We start from the raw sequence: 13,817 nt of genomic DNA, 5'->3' as shown, positions 1-13,817 counted from the left end.
CAAGGGTTTTCTTCGTTGGTTACAGAACCACCAGCTCGCTTGCCCGCGCGTGTGCTCTCACGCTCTCCTCTCTATTGATTTTGGGCCCCTCATCTCTGAATCTTTCTCTCCGAGACAAGGGAGACACCGTCGTAGACGACGGAGACTAGGGTTGGGGTTTCTTTTCGGTTTATGTTTTCTCTTATCTGGTTTGATTTGAGGGAGATAAAGGGATCTTGATTCACTCTGTTAAAAGCAAGAACACGACATACACGAAGAAGATGAGTGTGGATTCTATCCCTTCGAACTCTCATGGAAGCCTCGATGAACAGATTTCTCAGCTTATGCAGTGCAAGCCTCTGTCCGAGTCAGAGGTTCTTTTCTTGCCATTTCATTTATTGAATCCAATCTGTTTTTCTTTCCACTTTCTTGCTGCCATGTGTTTGATTTGTGGTTTGAATCGTGTATTTATCGAAGGATCTCCCGTTTTCTTGTGATGTGTTGCCTCTTTCTTACCGTAAAGATGATTGATTTTGTTTTGATTTCCTTTGCGAGTGATCTAGGATTTCGGTTCAGTAAGGCTTTTCTCTGGTGACCTGAAACTGCAATTTGGGTAGATCACGAGGTTCTTTTACTAGTTTCGTCTTCTCTGAATGAATCTGATCCGCCGTGTGGAGGCTTGGCTCCAAGTGTAGATTGAGGATCTGTTTTTAAAGTTGTTTTGCGAACCCAATTCGAGGTTGTTTATTGCGACACTTGGGAAGCTGTTGCTTCCTCTCTTTCTTTCTTTCTTTATTTGCAGATTTAAATTCGCTGCTTTTTGTTCGTCTCATCCAAATTTTTGTTTGTCGCTTTCTTTATAACATTTATTGGTAGCGAAGCTGGTTTAACTATGCATTTTCAAAGGTGAATTGTTGACGAGGATCTTCTCTCCATTCTCCACCCCGGGCGGTTTGAGGATTGTTGCGTTCTTTGTCGACTCTAGAATAATTTCAATTGCTTAAGGGTATGGAAACTGTTATAGATAGTTTCATATCTCATACACTCCAAGTTTACCTGCATTTCGTCGAACTCTTTACCCTTTTTGCCTACGGTCGGCCTGATAATTCATTCTATTGCTACTAAGTGTTCTGTCTGCCTTGAAGTTCTCTGCTTTAAAAACCCTGTTTTAGTCATATCAAAATATGCATTTAGTTTTCTTTCTGTAAGAATTGACATTACCGTTCTGTTAGTGGGAGGAGTGCATCCTTCCTATATTAAAATTTTATTTTTGCAATAATGTCTGTGGTCTTTGTATGTTATGTCTCTAACTTGGTTTGCCTGTGAACGAAAAAGTCTGGTCTTTGTATGTTATGTCTCTAACTTGGTTTACCTATGAATGAAAAGTCTGGTCTTTGTATGTTATTTCTCTATCTGAATTTCTAGGACCTAAATGACCTTGCAGTCAAGGTTTAAAGTATTCCATGATACCATACAATACTAGCCGATACGTATTCATCTTTGACCCAACCGATACGATACATCTCGATACGTCTCTTAAAATACTTGACCGATACGATACTTGATACCGATACTTTAAACCTTGCTTGCAGTGCTAGAATCATGTAAGAACATAGACAATATAGCTTAAAACTCTTCTTCACTTTATGTAGCTTAAATAATAGAATAATGGGGTAAGGAAAACAAATCAATAATATTTTGGTTGACTGACTGAGGAAGGTATTGATTTTGAAGACTCAAGCAACTTATCAGGGAAAGAGAATGCTGTGTTGTTTAGTTAAAAGATACAATTTTGGGAATTGGAACTTTAGACGAAATTGTTTATGTAAATGAATCTATGCAAAAGGTGAAGTTATCCATCTAAACAGTTGACATTTTGGTGACCTTTAAGTTGTTAGTTCATGTTGAAGGAGTAGTAAAATTCTTTTGAGCATATATGGTCTACCTTGTCCAGTGCCACATCAGTGGGCAAATGTGTTTCTTAGACACGTCAATTGCTGAAATGGTATGTAGATTTTGAGAATTCCCTGCGAAAGTAAATGATGAATTTATCTGCACTCTTTCTAGTCTCTAATTGCATATGGTCAACAATGAGATTCTGTGTACTCGGTTTTGTTTGAAATGTTGCATGTCATTTTATTTGCTTTCCTCTTCAACTTCCCCCTTCAACTTCCCCTTTAGTTTAACTTGGCTAAATCTCTATAATTCGTGTCTTACTGAAGCATTTTCTGTCAGGACTGTGCTTTTATTTGTCCACTTAATATAGTTATACTGCAGTCGGGTTTGTTTGTGAAGTGCTGAAATTCCAATTATTCTGAATTTTATTGATTCTTTGGGTTCTTCTTCTTCTTTTTTATTTATTTTTTATTTTTAATTTTTTAATTTTTATAGTTGCAGTCTAATTAGGCTTCACTTGGAAATGTCAATGGGCTTTGGTGGCTTAATTTCCTTGGAAAATGATGTTTATCTTTCTACTATATATGTTAGTTGGCCTTCTGCTAAACATAGATTAATCACTTTCCTGATTCAGGTTCGGGCACTATGTGAGAAGGCCAAAGAGATTTTAATGGAGGAAAGCAATGTCCAGGTGCTGTCTTTTATCTAATCCCTTTGGTACTGTCACTGCATCTTTTTGTTCAACGCTTTGTGTGTGTTGGTTATTTATTTATTTTTGGATTGATCTGTTATAGGAAATGGTTCCTTGAAAGCCACCAAGGAAGCCTTCCTGTACTACCTTATATTAACAGGTAGATGATTACCTATTTGGATGCATAGTTTATGCGAAAATGGAGCAGATCACATGGTATAGTAAAGCTTTTAGAATCCATTAAAAATTTTAGTTTCTAAAAATGGCTGAAGGCAGTTGGGGGCAGAAAATAAATGGACAATTAACCAATAAATTGTGGTTATTTTATTAAGTTTAGCTCCAAATCTACGGGTTGCTGGTTGATACCATACCTGATTTATACCTTGGTTTAATTGGCCAAATCGTTTTTCCTTATGGCACGTTCAGTGGAGGAGGGTTTCTGTTGTGTGGATTACACTTGTCAACATAGTTCTTCTTGCATGAGAAGGCAACTGATTTACCTTTATCTGAGCTTTTCAAAAAGGGGCTATCTAACAAATAGTCACTTTTTTTTTTTTTTTTTTTTTTTTGTTTTGTTTGGGGGTTGGGGAAGGAGGGTATGAATAATGTACCATTACTAAGGGTATGAATAATGTACCATTACGAAAACCCCTAGAAGGTGGAAAGAAGAGAATGTACAGACAGGAAAATAAAAAGGGGGGGGGGTGTTCAAAAGAAACTAGCCATCAAGAGGGGGGCTGGAGGGGAGAACTAAGACCCAGGTAACAACAATTATCCTGTTCCTTGGGGTATCAAGAACTGGGGGATGGGGCACTTACTGTAGCCTTGTAGCAACATCAAAGTAGATGGTTTTCCAAATCACATCCAAGGGTCTAGATTTGGAATAGTTTCCATTTAGTTACTGATTTGAAAATGCTCAGGATCTTCTTTTGGGTTTTCTTTGTCAGTGGTTTTGTTTTTGGGTGGGGTTTTCAACTCCTCTTTTTGGCTCCCTTATTATCTGCCACCATTATTTGCTTTGGTTTCTTATCTCTTTTTGTGTGTATGTGTTACTATAATTTATCTCGAAAGATCTGGATTGAATTTATCAAAGGCCACACAAGTCTTGGTGGTTTGCCTGCAACTTTCTCTCTCCCCAACTTGTAACTTGCCTTTAGAATATTGCAAGAATTGGATTGCATTTGATTTTATTGTTGTGTTTCTGTGTTACAGCCTGTAAAAAGCCCTGTGACGATCTGTGGTGATATTCATGGACAATTTCATGATCTTGCAGAACTTTTCCGAATTGGTGGGAAGGTATTTTTCCTGACTGCAGTGTCTTTTTCTGATTAAAGGTAGGATTCTTAAACAAGTACCATATAGGGACACCCACCTCCTCTCTTCCACCTTTCCCAAAAAGGGGCCAGTTGGTGAAGTTCTACTGAGGTCCTGTTGAAGATTGAATATCTTTGTCAGATTTAACTTGGCGCATGTATATGTGGGTGCATATGGTGTGTCTAATTTCTTCTTAATTTCTTTCTGAACTTGGTTTCTTGTTATTGTTTTAAATTATAAATCTTATGGTTGCCTTGTTTTTGATTGGTAGTGTCCAGATACTAATTACTTATTTATGGGAGATTATGTGGATCGCGGCTATTACTCGGTTGAAACTGTCACGGTAAGTTCCAAGTTGAAGGGATCATCTGTATGCTTTTTGAAATGATTAGTTTAGAATTTCAACGATGCAAATATTGTAGCTATTTCATTTCAAGTGCATGAGCTTTAGGTAGAATTCAACTTTATGAAAATTGCAAGGGGCCCGTGTTAGCACTTTTCCTTAAGAAAGGGGGGGGGAGGTTACTTGAGCTGCTTTCTTCATCTTGTTTCTGATAATGTGTTAGTTTTAGAGGTACAGATTGTGATGCATCCTCGAAAATTAGACATCGCTGAGCTATCATTTTGTTGCAGTCACACTTAAGTTATTCAACAAATATAATCAACTTTGTAAACCCAAACCCAGATGGAATTGGTCCAAGAAGTGGAGTATTCTAGTTATTTTAATGTCTCATGTTTGCATTGGGTGGTTAAAATAGGAATAGGCTAGTTATTTTAAACTCTATTTTGGTGTTAGAGTTGGTTCTAGTGTTCAACGAGTTCAATTTCGTTTAGATTCTAATTAAGAATCTTGTTATTTGTGTATACTTGCATGAAACCAAGATTGGAGTTGGGAGACAATTGACATGATTTGGGTTTTATTCTGAGTGTCTGATAGTGAGCTTTCTCATTTTCTCCTGCAACTCAGAGACTTTATAAGATTTCTCCTCTTCTAACTGACCCTGCAATAACATTTTTTGTTATTGGATCTCATCTTGGTTATTTGGTTCAGAACAGACTATTCTGAACTTCTGATTTTACCCATAAAATGATAGTGCTCTTGATGCTAGATCTCTATCTTTACTCTATCTGCTGTTGTGTCAATGATTCAAATTGTATAGGTTTACATTCCTGATGCTATATGATGTATTGAAAATGTTTTAAGGACAAATAGAAATGTCCATGTCCTTATCAGAAGCCAAACTTCATGATGCATGAATACATTCAAGACTTTGTTTTTTTGAAGAGAAAATGCTTCAAATGATCAGCTGGATGTTACTGAAAGTTATGGTTGGAATATATTGCTTACATTTTAGGTTATGATTCTTCCGATCTGTGGAAGTGCTTGGGATGTTTATGTTCATGATATAAACTCTTCAAAGGAATAATTGGAATGCGTGCTGATAAATTAGTGGTCTTTGCAAAGTGCTGAAACTGTCTCAATCTCTGAATTTGTGCTGATGTGATTTTATTGGTTTTATATGGTACATGTGGTTAATTTTCTGATTGCACTGATGAATCCTTTTATGCAGCTGCTGGTGGCCCTGAAAGTACGATATTCTCAACGGATTACAATACTTAGGGGAAACCATGAAAGTCGTCAGGTATTTCAAATTCATTATATTGCTTATTTATTTATTTTGGTTTTTGAAAGTCATTCTTCCCTTTTTGGGTTATGTTTTCTTAGTTTGGTCTCAAATGGTCTTAACTGAGACTCCATAGTGTTACTTTGTACCATTTAGAAATTTTCTCTCTGTTGAAAGTATTTGCTTATGGTTTGTCTTTTTCAACATGTAATGAATTTTATCGTCAATTTCTTTGCAGATAACACAAGTTTATGGGTTCTATGATGAATGCCTGCGAAAGTAAGTGTCTTACTTACATCCTTGACCTGAGGAGTCACAGAGAATTTATTATTGCTAGGTCAATTAAAGCTTAAAAGCTCAGTTTTGTGTTCTCTGCTGGGGGAACAACTTCTTTTCATCTGGAAAACTAATTGTGGCTAGGGATCTCAATGTGTTGACTAGAGGTTTCTATTCACATTCTCTTTTCTGTCTCTTTTTAGGGGGTTTTAAACTGAATTCTTGTAAATGAATTATATTATGTCCAATTGTGGGACTTGGCCAGTGCTTAAATCAATCCAGTTTGATAGTACTACCTACGCTAGTTGGTTTGGTGTTTGGATGGTGTTAACTTGACCAAGTGACTGGTTGTCTCACATTGTCAAGTGGACCTTGGTTGATGTTTACTTATTCATAGTGTGGATTTGGTTTAACATTAGCTAATATGTTTAGTTTCTGAGGTTCCATAATTTCTGGCTTCTCATTTTTCATGTGCCTGCTTGTAAATGTACCTATCCTCTGGTTTTGGTGTTATGGTCGTGTATGAGGTCCCAAATCATCTCTTTGAAGATTTGGCACATCTGGTTTTTCTTTTGCACGGTCATGTTTTGATAATTACTCTAATTTTTAGCTTTCCGTCCTATCTGTTTCTTTCTCACTGACATGCCATTCTAATGCTGTCCTTCAGGTATGGCAATGCTAGTGTATGGAAGATCTTCACAGACCTTTTTGATTATTTCCCATTGACAGCTCTGGTTAGTATGACATGGTCTTTATTTTTATTTTTTAGTTTCTAGAATTGTCTTCTTATCATATACTTCTGTTTTAGCCATCAGTCACGCTCCTTTCTTGCTCACTGGAAAGTTCTACTGTTTTTTATGTCTTATTTTTGAATGTATGGAGAGGAGAAACATATTTTAAACATGATATATAGTATTTTATTTCTTTTAGATCTACCTTTGCACATGAAGTGGACTGTTGTATGACATCATTGAGTTTCGCTGGCTAGCTTAAGTTGGCAGTGTAAATTGTTTGTATGTGCTTATCTTGATCTTGACTTTTGTGGTATTTGGTTGCTAAACATTGCTCCTTTTTTTTTTAATTGGTTGACACTCAGGTTGAGTCAGAAATATTTTGTCTTCATGGTGGACTTTCGCCATCAATTGAGACTCTTGACAACATAAGGAATTTTGACCGTGTTCAAGAAGTTCCTCATGAAGGACCCATGTGTGATCTCTTATGGTCTGACCCAGATGATCGCTGTGGTTGGGGTATCTCTCCCCGTGGAGCTGGGTACACATTTGGACAGGTATGTTGATGTTTGCTTAACATGGCTACTCTGGTTCCTTTGGCTCCTGTGGCAAATTTTGCAATCTATCGTTGCTCTATTTACTTGTTTCTTCTTGATTACAGGATATATCAGAACAATTTAACCAGACCAACAACTTGAAGCTTATTGCTAGAGCTCATCAACTGGTCATGGAGGGATTCAACTGGGGACATGTAAATAAAACCTGCTTCAATTTTCTATTGCCTCCTTTTATGTAGAGTGGGTTTTACATATTTGACAATGTGGTTGCAACAGGAACAAAAGGTGGTTACAATATTTAGTGCACCTAATTATTGTTATCGCTGTGGTAACATGGCATCTATCTTGGAAGTCGATGACTGCAAAGGGCACACTTTCATCCAGGTCTATCCCTCCATTTAACTCTTTACAGATATTCACCCCCCGCGCGCGCTTGTAATAATCTTGAGTAGTTTGTCTGTGCATATTATTAGGTCGATTTTCCTTTTCTACTGGTGCATAAATCTGGTTTATTTGTGGCTGTAGTTTGACCCAGCTCCAAGGAGAGGAGAGCCGGATGTAACTCGGAGAACACCTGATTACTTCCTATGATGTTGCTTCCTTGGAGTTCTTGCTGATTTTGGCAGCAGGATCGGCTTGCTGGTTGATGGTGAGATTGGTGCAGACGATAAAAATCCTTTCTTGGAGCTGTTTACAGATTTAAGATTTATAATTTCAACCTGCTATGCTTTGGTTGTGGTGGAGGGAAAGAAGGGGGAATCCGAAAGTGTGTAACATGGGCAGGTATGGGCTCCCTCTCATTCGATTGTGTTCCACACTGTGCTGGACTTCTTCAAGACGCAGGCATCGGATCTCGCAACTCTGTGGTGCATGTATCATTTCCAGCAGAGAACATGTGGTATCTTTTTTTCTTTCTTTTTTGGGGTTGTGCTGTTGTAGGGGTGGTGTTCTGTAGAGGAAAAAGAAGGGGATTCTGTCTACTAGTGGGTGCTTTTCTTGTTTTTAGTAATTTTTTTCCCCCTTTGGAATTTTATAATCCTCATTGGACCTTATTGATTCAATTCGGATAGCTGTTTCTCTGTTTTTATATAATCTAGGTCAGAGTTGTTATTTAGTACCAGCCACAGTGGTAGCTGCTAACTCTTTGGCGGTGCAGTTGACACAACTGCTAGTATTCACCTTAAACATTATTATGAAAATTTTCTCCGTTATACGTTTCCAGGAATAGATAAGAATTTATCCATGCATCTATCTGTATCAGAATAAACGAGGTACTTACTGGTGGTAATCATTATTACTGGTTTATCTCTGTTGAATGATGGCTTGAGTACATTTGTACAGATGGACAATGACATCTCCAATTTAACATGGATTTTATACATAATAAGGACCTTATGTGATACATACAATAAATGAAATGCAAATGTTTATGCAAATTACAACCATGAGGAAGCCAAAGGGTCCTCAAGCTTTTGTTCTTACAACCCAAGATAAACAAATACAGATGGAATGGGATCAACTACTGACCATGCAAGACCTGCATACTGTAGGAGTCTTATGCCTGTGTCAACATCAAATGAATCTTGATTGAAAAATAAGAACATCTTCTTGCTCCCATCAGATTCTTTACCAGTTACAGAGTCATGTAGTTGGGGAATATAGGAAGAAGATTTTATTGGGATACCAAAAGTATTTGCCACCACTGGAAGTATCCGTTTAGCCAGTGCCTTGCAGCACAACTTCACAACAACTATTGTAGGAATGCCCACAAGCAATCTTGCTACGAAAACCCAGAAACTAAGTTGTGGGGTGAAAATGTGTGGTATGCCTTCATGATGAAATTGAAGGTAAGTTTTCTGGATTCCTGTAACCTGGAAACCATCAGAAGTAAGTTTCCTCGTTTCAAAAAAAGAAGAAAAAGAGTAGCCACAGAATACAGTAAGAGAATTGAGCACCCATTATTAAATTGAAGAAGGATTTTTTTTTAGTTCTATTTGAGCAATATGCTTGGATGATGACACAGGGTGCTTCATTTATTATTTCATGATGTCTATTATTGTACAGAATTCAGTATCACTTCCAACTTCCAGACACAACCTATATCTACATATATCTATTAAATTTTGTTAGGTAACTGTGTTGGCACCCAAGCTACACTGTAACTCTTATTCCATCTGAGGTACAATTACTGTTTCAACTTGTTAACAAAAGAAGCCACTGTATTTCACCCGTCTCCAGAACTGTTCTAGAGTTTGTCTTAAGTATGAATTGCACACAAGGCTTCCAAAACTTGTTTCTCCCATTAGAAAAAGGCATTTTGTTTTTGAACTTTTTTGAGCAAGAGAAATAGCACATGGTGGTTATGCTGGTCCTGAGACCAAATGAAGAATGGCCTATGGCTCTATGCTTCATGTTGGCTGTGAGCATTCAGAGATCTTGGCCAGAACACTTATGCCGGGTCCTGAAAATTCATTTATGACTTCAAATATGTTGGATGACAAATTAGGTCATCTAACCAGGACTTAACATGAGGGAAAAGGCATACTAAGTTTAGTGAGTAGTCAAGACATAAAAGGAACATTCAGAAAGGCATCTTCATACCTTGGTGGTTCTTAAGTCTTTGCAACTCCAGGTTCTCGACATGTCTATAGTTAATATTGCTGAATATGTACTTTGATTAGATGTATGCAGCAAGATACAAATCTAGAGCTTCAGATTGCACATATGGTTTTTAACCATGTTCAAGCTTAGGTTAACAGGTCTTGAATTTTCTCACTAACACCTCTTATACGCATTGAGAGTTTTTGTTAAACCAAGAAAGATAATGGTGGAGATAAAGGCAATGTAGGACAGGCATCTCTACTCTCAAATTTGAGATGCAGATCTAGCTTCTGTACAAAGACTGAGGACTTTATAGTTTACAAATCAATAACATGTCATTCATAAGGCCCTACACCTCCTTTCCTTTGGTAAGATCAAAGAAAACTGCCACACCTTTTGAGTTTTAGTTTCGTCGCTTGTATGTGCTTCATGTTCATATTTTCTGGGAACTCTGTCACATTAATGCCATTTTTTTTTATGTCCTTGTGATATCCTCAATTGCAAGTTTGAACCAGGAATTTCTTGGTTATGCAGTAGCATAGAAATTTATAAATTTGATCAAGTTGGGGACAATTATCTAAGAAACATAAGTAAATATTACAGTTCATAGAAGTAGGAGAAAGAGTAGAATATAGACTCACAAATCCCAAAACGACACCAGTGAAGGCTGTGTGATACTCAAAACTTGGGGTGGGAAGCTCTGGTTTTGGATATGCAAAGAGCAACAAGAAACTAAGGATGGCCCAGAAGGATGCAACTGCAAGGGGATCCATGGATGTGAGTTGTTTTGTTAATCTCAAATGGAGGAATAAAAATTCATAAGGGAAAGAAGTTTAAACAAAGCAGCATGGGCAGGCATACCATTCTCTCCAGAAACTATAAAGTTGTCCACATATTGATGAACTGTAAGCCAGAAGGCAAGGATCACCAGACCAATGACAAGTCCGGCTAAGACATCAACCAGGCTATGCATGCCAAGGTAAATCCTACCTAACAAGAGACATGAATTTCAGTTATGTATCAGTGGCATCAACAACAATTAGAAGCTTATTTATATGAAGTTGGATAGAGTGATAATTTGAATTTACCCAGTCCAATGAGTCCTACAAGCAAACAAGCCATGGCAACTCCCGTCAATACTTGAGTAGCATCATCAATATTGGCATAGTAAAGAACATAGTGCAACAAGTATCTGCAAAACCGTCCAATCCAACAAAAGTATATGTTCATCACAGTCTTGAGAGAGTTGTTGGATTTAAATTCATGGAAAGAGAGGTGGAAGAAAGCAGTGATACCCAGCCAGGCAAACAGTGTTAAGAGTGTGAGAAGAGGGCAATCCATATTCCAATGCGTTTTCTTCTTCATCTTTGGTAGCAGTTACTCTCCTAACAGGAGGAGAACTTGGTCTAGGAGCTGACACTGCATCCTATAAAACACACCCTCACATATCATAAATGAATAGAAAGGCACAAAAGTGGATGTCGCTAATGTTTGCTTGTTTAAAGCAAAATACCTTAATACAATTCCCTATATAATCACAGAAAGCCATCAGCAAGGTCATCTGCCTGGCCAATCTGCAGTGCCCACTCTAAAGAAATTTTCCAAAGATCAGTTCTAAATCAAATTTGTTACAGAAACCAAAAATTGAAAACCCTGGTAGTATTCAAGTATAACCCCAGGAAAGGAAAAGGGCACATACCCATAAGAGCAGAGGAAGGAAGGCAGTGTAGAAGGGCACAGAGACCACACAGGAGAGAGCAGAGAAGAAGCCATCCAAGAAACGATGATGGAAGCTCTGTACAACCCATGAAACCAAAATCATATTATAATCAAATATGATTAGTTAATAGAGATAATGAAGAGTATGGGTTTGTCAAGACCTGGATTTTAAGGACGAAAGCAGTCTCTGCGACACGTTGAGTAATCCATGGTTGGGTTAAAGATCTGAGCTTCTGGGTGACTTTGAAGTAGCTAGAGAAAACAATCCATAATAGAAAAGTAGAAATGGAAAGCACTTGCCAGACATGAATGTCTTTCATTCTTTTGTGTAATTTTCTCTTGACTTGCCCTTTCTCTTCTCCCTCATTCAAAAGCTGCTTCGCATAAGAAAAAAAAATACTGGGATTTCCTCTGCTTATCTCCCACAGAAACTCTTTGTATTGGTAGCACAAGCACCTCCCACAGAAACTTCGAACTATGGGTTCAGCAAAAACCCAAAAGAAATGAGAGACAGTTCGACAAATGCTGATTGCAGAGCGGCCAACAAGGAGAGAGGAGTTAGTTTCTCCTCGGATATGACACAGAAAGCTCAGCAAGCTGATAGAGTCATGGAATCATGCATACCATGTTTTTTTGAGTTGTATCATTTTCCAATCAAATAACAATTTATTTGACACTTTTTATCACATAATAAGAATATAATTTAAAATTTTTATTATTTTCTTGTGTTTGAGAAGTGATTTAGACTATTTTTTCCCCTTCCAAGTTGTTTCTCTAAGCAATGGAAGATTCTTAGCCAACGACCATATTTTATATTTTAGTGGCAATACTTAGTTTTTAAATTTGATACAGATAGGACCAGACACTTCTAACACATCAGCACTCTGGAATTTTGGGTAGATCTAGACCGGATTGATCCTGTGGAGGATTTTTGGTTTCCAACGGTTCTGTAATAATAGCCGTTGGATTTGGAAGTTAGAAAAGTTTTAAAAGTTCCTTGGCCGTTGATGGAGTGCCAACGAAGACTTTGACCTGGTCAAAAGGTTCCTCAAGAGGTTTCTTTAGTTTGTCATGAAATTCAACCAGTAAGCTTTTAAGTATGATAATTGAAATGCAAAATATTGAAAATTAAGTAAAAATTACATTATTTATTTATTTTGAATATGAGGTTCATTCGGAACAGTTTACTTATACCTCGATTACATTTTTAAAATATTTTTATTTTAAATAATTAAAATATTTTTATTTTAAATAATTAAATATATAGCGGGACTTTGCCGCTAGCCCAAAAAATATTCAAATTCTTAACCTTGTATTATAAAATTATATTATTAATATCATTGATGATTATTAAAGTACTTATTATGATATCTAGTGGGCTTGCCATCAGTTTCAAAGGTCTAATCCTTCTTAGGTAAGGAGAAGATAAGATAACACATGTTAAACACTCTGGTTTAAATATTAATATCTGCACTATACAATAATCCGTCGAGAGCTCAATCAACAAGGCTAATTTGTACGAGGAAATCGTAATGATGCTAGTGTTCCTTGGAGTAAAACAAAAGTAACAATAATCAAAAGATTGTTTCAAATCCAAGTTTCCTTCTACAATGGAACTAATCTCAAAATTAGTGATGACACCCAAATTTATTTGGTTGATTAAATCTAAACAATTGGACTCCACTGTGAGAACTTGAGTTCCAGCTTTACATGCTTGAAGGAGCAGATATCTCATTGTATAAATATGTAATATAATATTAAACATAATTGAGTGTTACAATGTCAAGCAAGGTTAGGAGTTGGGAACCTCCAATTTGCAAGGGTGGAAGATTGTGCTTCCTCACATATTTAAAAGAGATGATTTATCTTATCAGTGATTATAGGCAAGGTTTAAAGTATCCCACGATATTATACGATATTAACCGATATGTATCTATATTTGACCCAACCGATACGATATATCTCGATACATATCTCCATTAAATTACACTAAAATACATTAGCTAGAGCAATACAATACTCAATACAGGATGATACGTCTCTTAAAATCACTTGACTGATACAATACTCAATACCGATACTTTAAACCTTGATCAGAGGTGAACTTTTCTTCTAAATGAGTGATGGAAAGTGTAAAAGGAACAGTACCCTTGTGGGTAGAAGATCCATATTCTACCCTTCAAGGTTGAGTCCACTAGGGTGTTGAGAGATTGAAGTAGGCCTAGGTTGACCTAAGTGGACCTAGGATTTGATTGGGTTCTTCAAAACCAAACTCAAGATGTTATGTTTTGGAATTGGTAGCTTTATATTACGGGTAGGGTGGGGAATATTATACATATCATAAAGAGTGTCAAACCCGTGACCTCTTTACTGAGAGATGTTGGTCATTATCGACTGAGCACCCCACAATGGCGTGAAGATGGTTATC

The 13,817-nt window shown here is 37.0% G+C and overlaps 2 protein-coding genes across 3 annotated transcripts; one reads left to right on the top strand and one right to left on the bottom strand.

Annotated features, from left to right (window-relative positions):
* Positions 1-8,382, top strand: PP2A-4 (protein phosphatase 2A-4). 2 transcript variants are annotated; one of them, XM_089136349.1, is made up of 11 exons: positions 1-353; positions 2,510-2,566; positions 3,779-3,862; positions 4,152-4,223; positions 5,452-5,523; positions 5,744-5,784; positions 6,449-6,515; positions 6,878-7,069; positions 7,174-7,263; positions 7,346-7,453; positions 7,595-8,382. In XM_089136349.1, exons 1-11 carry the CDS (start codon positions 261-263, stop codon positions 7,658-7,660), a joined length of 942 nt encoding a protein of 313 aa, XP_088992475.1. In that variant the 5' UTR covers positions 1-260; the 3' UTR covers positions 7,661-8,382. The 2 variants fall into 2 exon arrangements, with proteins under 2 accessions (XP_088992475.1, XP_088992476.1); XM_089136350.1 differs by lacking the exon at positions 1-353 and adding an exon at positions 615-985.
* On the bottom strand, positions 8,381-12,010 carry SPP1 (Phosphatidic acid phosphatase (PAP2) family protein). Its single transcript, XM_089136348.1, has 8 exons — positions 11,551-12,010; positions 11,370-11,465; positions 11,184-11,258; positions 10,966-11,096; positions 10,759-10,862; positions 10,532-10,660; positions 10,312-10,427; positions 8,381-8,940 (listed from the first exon to the last, which is right to left on the bottom strand). The coding sequence occupies exons 1-8, from the start codon at positions 11,707-11,709 to the stop codon at positions 8,548-8,550; spliced, it is 1,203 nt and encodes a 400-aa protein (XP_088992474.1). The 5' UTR covers positions 11,710-12,010; the 3' UTR covers positions 8,381-8,547.
* Positions 12,011-13,817: the final 1,807 nt, after the last annotated feature.

This window comes from Hakea prostrata, chromosome 10 (genome assembly GCF_041222555.1).
Source record: "Hakea prostrata isolate BN-2017 chromosome 10, UWA_Hpros_2, whole genome shotgun sequence".
In the NCBI taxonomy this organism is placed as follows: Eukaryota; Viridiplantae; Streptophyta; class Magnoliopsida; order Proteales; family Proteaceae; genus Hakea; species Hakea prostrata.
Note: the sequence above shows the minus strand (reverse complement) of the source record. Positions and strands in the feature narration are given on the sequence as shown.

Bases quoted from the DNA above. Each gene is read 5' to 3' on its own strand.
- PP2A-4 (XM_089136349.1), top strand. From the start codon at position 261: ATGAGTGTGGATTCTATCCCTTCGAACTCTCATGGAAGCCTCGATGAA. The intron at 7,070-7,173 runs GTATGTTGATGT...TCTTGATTACAG, and splicing joins CTGGGTACACATTTGGACAG to GATATATCAGAACAATTTAA. The intron at 7,454-7,594 runs GTCTATCCCTCC...TTGTGGCTGTAG, and splicing joins AAGGGCACACTTTCATCCAG to TTTGACCCAGCTCCAAGGAG.
- SPP1 (XM_089136348.1), bottom strand. From the start codon at position 11,709: ATGAAAGACATTCATGTCTGGCAAGTGCTTTCCATTTCTACTTTTCTA. The intron at 11,466-11,550 runs GTCTTGACAAAC...TGGGTTGTACAG, and splicing joins CTTTCGTCCTTAAAATCCAG to AGCTTCCATCATCGTTTCTT. The intron at 11,097-11,183 runs GTATTTTGCTTT...TGTGTTTTATAG, and splicing joins ATATAGGGAATTGTATTAAG to GATGCAGTGTCAGCTCCTAG.